General features: G+C 37.1%; 1 protein-coding gene across 4 annotated transcripts; it reads right to left on the reverse strand.

Annotated features, from left to right (window-relative positions):
- Positions 1-366: 366 nt before the first annotated feature.
- LOC147396090 (importin subunit alpha-1a-like) lies at positions 367-8,453 on the reverse strand. 4 transcript variants are annotated; one of them, XR_015180362.1, is made up of 13 exons: positions 8,301-8,453; positions 7,966-8,208; positions 7,417-7,513; positions 7,220-7,311; positions 6,973-7,104; positions 6,428-6,613; positions 6,170-6,333; positions 5,675-5,753; positions 2,331-2,459; positions 1,880-2,007; positions 1,406-1,781; positions 1,086-1,307; positions 367-971 (listed from the first exon to the last, which is right to left on the reverse strand). XR_015180362.1 is itself a non-coding variant. In XM_086449801.1 (12 exons), the coding sequence occupies exons 2-11, from the start codon at positions 8,173-8,175 to the stop codon at positions 1,409-1,411; spliced, it is 1,590 nt and encodes a 529-aa protein (XP_086305927.1). In that variant the 5' UTR covers positions 8,176-8,208; positions 8,301-8,453; the 3' UTR covers positions 367-968; positions 1,406-1,408. The 4 variants fall into 4 exon arrangements, 3 of the variants coding, with proteins under 3 accessions (XP_086305927.1, XP_086305929.1, XP_086305928.1); XM_086449801.1 differs by lacking the exon at positions 1,086-1,307 and having other exon boundaries at positions 367-968; XM_086449803.1 differs by lacking the exon at positions 1,086-1,307.
- Positions 8,454-8,682: the final 229 nt, after the last annotated feature.

The raw sequence follows: 8,682 nt of genomic DNA on the forward strand, positions 1-8,682 counted from the left end.
AAACACAGCCACACCCCCTACCCCTTACACCATTTTTGTTAATGAAAATTGAAGGATCTGAAGTAGACATTCACGATTAAAAATTGGAACACATGACGTTTTCAAAAAAAAGTTCAAACGTTACTACAATTACTAGATATGCATTTGGATAACATCCTTTTTCGATTGGGTATGGCGTCGATCATTCCCAGAGCTCGACAATTAGTTTAAAAAAACCCATAATGATGACCCCTTACCTAACCCATTCAGAACAAGTCAGTAACAGGATACCAAGTGGGTTCATTTTTAGTTAAAATGTAATCAAAGAATCGCAGTATCTATATAAATATTCATGGCTAAAATACTAAACCCATGATGAACAAAGTGTAATCGACGAAATAAAACTGTATATAACATTAATACTTGCAACATTGTTTCTTCCATCCACTGGTGTGTTGCACAATAAGTTCACCATGGGAACATCTACAAACATCTCTCCCTCCCAAAGTGGCAACAATTGTCATGAAATGCTGGCTACTTTTCTTTATCTTCTACCAAATACAATACCATGCAAGACAGATTGCAAGATCACCTTCTGAAACCGGTCCCAACTTTGCAATAACAACTGCCACACTAAAAACGAATAAAAAAACCAAGACTCAATATTGCGACATTGTTTTTTGGGAACCCATTAACGATATGATGAGGATCCCGTTTCCTCCTCACCAATTACCCCAAGACCCGACCGACCCATACACCTCAGCCATGATGTCCTTTATAACCCATCCACACTTTATGATTCGAGACCATTGTAGGACCTAACCATGCTTTGGCACTTCTTTGACCACACCAGCGACTGGACCAAATAGGACCCAAACGACGCAACAAAACGCCTGAACTGACCTGACCTGACCTGACTGGACCCGACCTGACATATACCAGTTGCTCCAACCTGGATTTTGCTTCTCCACACGACCATCTGAAAAATCCTGCTATGGGAGTAACAAAAGAAAATTATGATCTCAAATTACTCTCTGTCAAGCCATCATCCCTGCCAGTGCTCTAATGTCAAACGTACACAAATTAGAGCTAAAAAAATATAATACCTCATAATCCTTTAAGCCTATATTACATTATAGGGGACAGTAAAGCAAGTATATTGGTCAGATGGGTTGGAAAAATAGGCTCCATCCATCCAACAAGGATATTCACCGAGGCGGAGATGGCTCCATGCCATCTCTTCTCCTCACCCAAAGTATTAGAAAACAAGAGAGCTACTATTAGCACATCAAGTTTTACTTTTAAAACACAACCCCATAGGTAAATACCTGCTTAATTTCAAAAGGATTAGGGTGTCGTAAGTAAAAGTCAGGGTGGCAATAGAATTTCTAGAAAATGAATAATAATAATACACAATGCAACAAACCTGTCAGCCGAAGTTGAATCCACCAGAAGGAACTGGAAGCTCATTCCCTCCAAAGTGGAACCCAGGTTGGGCGGCATCACCAGTGGGCAATGCCTCATCTTCCTCCTCCAACCAATAAGTCTCGAGAATCTTCACAGCCTTCTCATATATCTCAGTGTTGTCATGACTCTGTAGGTTCTCAATCTTCTCCAACCCCTCAGCATCGTCAATCAATTGGGCATAGAGGTTCACACCTCCGGAGTCCCCAAAGTTCTTCTCGGTCTCTCCAACCTTCAAGATGTTCTCAAGCCCCTCCAAACAGACAGTAACAATCCTTGGGTCAGGGCATACGAGGAGATCACACAATGGCTTAATACAACCTTGATTCACTAGATACCTATCAACAACAAAGATGATCCATCATCATATTAATATACATTTAAAATAGTTAACAGTGAGACGAGGAAAAATAAGGTAGCTAAACAGAAATCATACTTGATTTGTTCATGACTACCACCAGATGTAGCATTTGAGATTGCCCATGCAGCTTCCTTCTTGATATCAAACTCAGCAGTTTGAAGCAGATGGATAAGAGGACCAATGATATCAGCCACCATTACAGCCTGAGTAAGATACAAAAATACATGCATTTTACTACCACTAAGAAGAATGGATTCACAACTTCTAAGTTATCTCATACACGAAAGGGAGATTTACAGCAACCCAATTTACAACTAGAATATTTCATACACAGAATGAAATATCTCCAATAACCCCACGAGAGAGAGAAAAAAAAAGACTCCCAAAAATGTTTTTCTCACAAAATTTAGTTAAAAGGCCTTGATGAAAAGCAAGAGATGCATTAATTGGCACTATTCTGTTGGTATTGAGAAAGTCCTTGAGAATTTTGAGAAAAGTTGAACACGCTGGGGAAAATCTACCATACCTGTATCTGATCCTTGTTTCCAGCTGTGATATTTGAGATGGTCCAGCAAGCTTCCTTCTTAATACTCTTCTTATGATTGTTAGTCAACAGATTCAGAAGGCATGGAAGTGCTTGGTGATTAATAATATGCTGGAGAAAATATCAAGAAAGTGCCAACAAAATTAGGTAGGATACAATAACACAATAAATAAAAATTGACCATCAAATGCCATATTGAGACCTCTTAAACCATCGCTAATCATTGTACTCTAAAATTCACAAGCAATAATGAATAAAATTTATTTAATTGCTTAAATTTGCTCATAAATAACAAAAAAGTGTATTTAAGAGAAAAAGCGAAGTTCAATGAAATATCACAGTATACCAAGCACAAAAGCAATTGTATGAATAAAAAAAAAAGGGTCTTCACTAATGTTGGAAGCTAAATAAGTTAGCCTAAACTTCGGTATAAACCAGGACAACAGCAATTCGATTGCTATTGCAAAGGGAGGAGTAAAGTTCCGAGATTGGGTGAAGAAAGACAACGATGCATAGTTACATAGCGGCAGGGCGTTATACAAGAGTGCTTTGATCCCTTTCCATGCTTCAAACTCTTGTATACTTAAGATTTTGATCAGCTTAAATGACTATATAGTGTCCCATTGGTCGCACCATACCCATGTAGGTCAGGCCACAACATTGGCTGAAAGTTGAAACCATACAGTCCATCATGGTAGAGGTTAAGGTTGCCATGCACACAGCTATAGCCACCTGTCCAGTCAATTAGGTGGGTGACTAAATGCTAGTGTATAAACTGGTGGGGTACACTATAATCATCTCTGTGTTAGACACCCATTGAGATATGTGCCAAGGAAGAGGTACCCTACTGGGGCTTTCTCCTTGTGGCCCCAAACGTAAAAATCGTTTCACCAACAGGGCTATGATCAATTTTAACTTTTTTGAGTACTAGCCCCATTCAATTTTGGGACCACAGGGTTTTATCCAAATTCACAAAGTTGAATCTGGAATAGCCATCTTTGTTGTTCCATAAAAAATCTTCACCGATCTCCTATATTTCATGGCCAAGGTTTAAAATTTGTTTCAAGGCTATGTTTCAATCAAGACAAAAACCAAATGGTCTTGACTGAAACATTATGAACCATTTCCGAGACATTTCATATCACTCAAATGTTTCGGGGTCTGCATTTCGTTTCAGCTGAAATCAGAACTTCAGAATTTTCGGCTGAAACATTTTGAAACACACAATTTTGAACCATGGTCATGTCTAGGTGTTCCAGCTTAAATGATAGTAAGTATACAAGGAAGTTAGATAAATAATCTTTAATTAATACCATTATGCCACCATTAGAGAGGTATCTAATCTTTATGAAGCCAATCTTTTATCCGAACCCAAAGGATCACATCCAAACTTATCCACAACAATTTTTCTCCAAAAACTAGATAGTGTCTCCACAACCATCAACCAACAGGCTAGAAAAATTGTCCTCTGAATCCACGTCCCCTTCGCTTTTGCAATTATAGAACCTCTCCCATTAAAGGAAGTTTGGGATAGCTGTCTTTTTCTTTCCACATAAAATTTCTAATTCTCTTCTATGTCATATTTGGCACAATTGTTGGAATTGAGAATAGGGACATGAAGTACACAAGGTTGCTAGACAAACAACTTTCAATCATTACCATCATGCCACCTTTTGAGGTATCTAATTTGGCACAATAGAACCTCTCCCATTAAAGGAAGTTTGGGATAGCTGTCTTTTTCTTTCCGCATAAAATTTCTAATTCTCTTTTATGTCATATTTGGCACAATTGTTGGAATTGAGAATAGGGACATGAAGTAAACAAGGTTACTAGACAAACAACTTACAATCATTACCATTATGCCACCTTTCAAGGTATCTAATTTGGCACAATAGAATCTCTCCCATTAAAGGAAGTTTGGGATAGCTGTCTTTTTCTTTCCGCATAAAATTTCTAATTCTCTTTTATGTCATATTTGGCACAATTGTTAGAATTGAAAATAGGGACATGAACACTGCGTTTGGATAAAGCTTCTTGATGACTTCTGCTCCTGCGGGGAGCTAGCAAACCTTTGGAGAGGTTTTTACTCTGACGCGGAGAGGTTTTTGCTCTTGCGGGGAGAGGTTTTTTGCTCTTTGTGGAGAAGCTCCAAGAACCGGCTCTTCCGCGGAGAGGTTTTTTGCTCTTGCGGGGAGTGATTGAGCTTTTGCTCTTGCACGGAGAGGTGTATCGACACAGGCCCGAAGTACTCAAGGTTACTAGACAAACAACTTTCAATCATTACCATTATGCCACCTTTCAAAGTATCCAATCCTCCAAAAGGCTAATTTTCTATCAATCATCACAAATGCCCCGAACCCCTATTGTATTAGATTATATAATTGGCGCCCCGAGGAAGATGAAAGTGATAAGCTAGAAAGGTATCCCCTCTCCCATTCTCTTAAAGTGATTCGAATTTATTGCCAAATTTGAAATTACTTCAGAATAGCAAAGGAGACAACTCAAGTATCTCAATTGGATGCATCCGAATAAATTAGGAAATAACAACAAATTGCAAGTATGCAATCAAGAAACAGAAATGGGTCGTAATGCTTCCATTTTCTTTTCCTAAAGATTTCGCACTTTTGACCATGTGTGCAAGCTTGATGTCTACAATTCAATATGGTTCAAATGGCCACTTAAAGTCTTATACAGCTTATTAGGGTCCTTCAGTTGGGAATCTTGCGAAATTTGAATTGAATATTGAGATCCTTCTCTACTTTTGGCATAAGGCCCAATTCTCTCAATGTTATTTAAAGCTTATGCTATTCTTTCTAGCAAAATGTGTGTAGAATCAATATTAGCACTCCCCCTATGTTCACTTATTGGACTTATAAAAGCATAAAAATTGAAGAATCAAAGAAAGAAAAATACATCTGGAACACCCAAGCACCACACTATTGGATACCACAAACGGTGTTGCATCCTTACTAGATACTTCATACTTCAATGCAACATATCCAAAAAAACAAAAAAAAATCATTTTAGCATCTAACTGCGTATGTCCCAAGTCTTACCGAGTCTGGGTGACTGCACCTGATCATCATTCAAAAAGTTCCACACACCATTGGTTAATATGCCTCCAACCAAAATGTATAAATTTTTAATACTTTACAATTTCTACTTTTAAATGGAAGGAAAAAACATGAATTTGACTGAAGGAAAATAAGCGACATGGTCTCCATTTAATAACTAAGAACTTTTCATGTCAATAAAGATCCAAAAAAAAGAAAAAAAAAAAGGAAAGATAACAGAAAGCATGCCTTTAAATATTAATGAATCAATACCTGAGTCTGGAAATCATCTCCGGTGACAATATTTCCAACTGTTCGAAGGGCGGGAATGAGCACTGAAGGAGATGGATGACTAGAACAACACACAGAAACATTATTTAGATTTTGAGTGTAAAGTATATGACAGCTGAATTTATTTATTTTTTATAGGTAAAAGATGTAGTAAAGAAGAAGAAGAAAGAAAGAATTTACAAGGAGTTAGAGTAGGAACACCTAAGAAACAGCAAAGAAAAAACAAACAAGAAGAAAACTAATCCGATGGTAAGCTACAAACACGATTCCATCTAACCAACAGACCCTCAAAAACGATCCCTCTAAAAGCTTTAAACACTTTTCCCCAGATGAAAATGATAGAAAGAATGGAGAAAATTAAATCTTGTAAGTCTAGTTCCTTGTCTTTGAAGATGCGCCCATTCTGTTCCTTCCATAAACCCCAACAAACGGTGACAAAAATTCCACAATTAAATAATAATTAAATGCAGTACTCACAGCAGGAGCTCCACAAGTCGGGGGCAGACACCTGCTTCAATAACAGCTTGGATTTTGTCATTTGTACCATCCGAGAGGTAAGAAAGCGCCCAGCATGCATCCGTTAGGACTTCTTCATCATTAGAATGAATAAGACGCTGAAGAGCTGGAAGTGCAGGCTTTGTCTGCCAATGAAATTCATTTGAAAAAAATTCAATATTATAAATTATTGTCAGAACTAAATTACATCGAGTGGAAATTCCAGGACACAACTCCAACCTGTTCGAAAGGAGGCTGTGGCTTGCCCCTACAAAAATTAGATAGAGTCCAAGTGGCATTTCTCAGCATAGAAAGCTTGGCATGCTCATTCAACTGAGCCAACAGAGGCATCAATGCCCCGTGACTAAGGACAAGATCTCTGCATCTGGGGGAGTCACCAGCAACATTTCCAAGTGCCCAAACAGCCTAAATACCAGAAATACATTCAAACAATAATCTTTACTATTATAATGTGACACCAAAATTTGCATCTCACAAATGCCCCCACCTTTATATTTAAATTTAATATAATCAGGGTCATTTTGGCCAAAAACCAAGAAAATCACAACCCACGAAACCTTATAATCATAGTGGTCAATTTTCAAAATTGCAAAAATATCTTTTTTACTATGTAATCTTCAGAACTGTTTAATCAATACTTTTAAATTACAAATATGCCCTTATGATACATGCGCATTGCACATGCTACCTTCTAGTATAAATAACTTAGGGGAAGAAAAGCAGAATAAATAACGCAACAATTAAGACTAATTCACTAAATCTACCTGCTCCCGAACATCATCACTCAGAGAACCGAGAAGTTTCACGAAGATTGGGACAGCCCCATGATCAATTACAACCTTGGTGTTATCTGAGGTTCCGGAAGCGATGTTGGTGAGAGCCCAAGCTGCCTCAAACTGTTTGAAATTCAAATTCAAATACAAAATGGTGGAAAACAAATAGGCAATCATAGAAAAAATATATATTAACAACTCAATTTAAATTATAAAATGGGTATCTGGATTCAGGAACCTGAAGCTGTGGAAAGTCCTCTCTAATAAGAAACTCAACAAATCGAGGAACAACACCAGATTGTATAACTTCCTCAATCGGAGGGCTTCGCTCTGGTGAAAGGGTTTACAGTAAAAATTCATAGTTCATCAATTGTAACAAAACGAGGAGAAATCAGCACAAACAAACAAAAAAATCCTAAAAGGCCAATCCAATACCAATTGAAAGTAGTTTTCGGAACTGTGTAGTAGCCTCAAGTTGCAAGCTGTTATCGTCCGACCAAACCCCTGCTACCATGGAAGGAAGACTTTCTAACTGAAATTGAAGGGGGGGAAAAAGCAAACAAATTCAAAATCAAATAAAGTAATCTACTTTGTAATTGTACCTATTATAAACAAAAAGGAAGACTTTCTAACTGAAATTGAAAGAACAAGCAAACAAATTCAAAATCAATTAAAGCAATTAACTTTGTAATTGTGCCAATCATAAACAAAATCAAACAAATTCAAAATTAAATAAAGTAATCTACTTTGTAATTGTGCCAATTATTAAAAAAAAAAAAAATGGAAGACTTTCTAACTGAATTGAAGGAGCAAGCAAACAAATTCAAAATCAAAGAACGTAATCTACTTTGTAATTGTCCAATTTAAACGAAATCAAACACACAGATCCAACTAAAAAGATCGATACAACCACAAACCCCAACCCTAGAACCCCCAAATCCATCGATTTTCAAACTAAACACTTGAAAATTCGATCAAAAGTACCTTCTTTTCGACTGCTGAAGGATGAATTGCGGTCGGGAATTGTTGAGATTGCATGCCTTCTCTTCTCTTCTTCTGCAGGCTTTCTTCTCTTCTGTTCTTTCGGATCTCAATCATGTTGTCTTCTCTCCTTCTTCGACCTTCTTCTGCATCAACAGCGACCTTGTATCGGTTCCTGCGAACATCGGTTCTTGCGTTCGGTCTTAGAGACATGGTTGCTGATCGATCTACGAAACCCTAGAAACACTGTTTTAGAAAAAAGGAAAAAATCAAATCAAATCAAATTCGAAGCACAAATAAAGAACTCCTTAGAGAGAGAAACATCGAAAAAAATTTACCAGTAGAGACTGGAGCGAGAACAAAGCGCGTTTTCGAAAAATTTAGGGTTTGAGTTTGATCGAAAAATAAATATTTCTCGGGAAATTTCAAGGGGTGTCCAATGACCTGGTCTACACCAATGGGCTAATAGAAAATTACTTAAATGCCACTATTTCGAATTTTAGAGGAAAATTAGGTAGCTTCAACCAGAGTCACAAAGTCGGACTACAGGTTTAAAACGGTAAAGGAAACCTTGGGGGTAAATGAGAAAAAACGAAAAAAAAATAATAATAATCATAAAAGATAAAAAAGATATATATTAAAAATGTATAGGTACAATGATACATAAGTTATTATTGTAATTTACTTATCAAAAAAAAAAAAAAAAATATTGTAATTTAT

Source organism: Akebia trifoliata, chromosome 8 (genome assembly GCF_017979445.1).
Source record: "Akebia trifoliata isolate Shusen 1 chromosome 8, ASM1797944v1, whole genome shotgun sequence".
Classification (NCBI taxonomy): Eukaryota; Viridiplantae; Streptophyta; class Magnoliopsida; order Ranunculales; family Lardizabalaceae; genus Akebia; species Akebia trifoliata.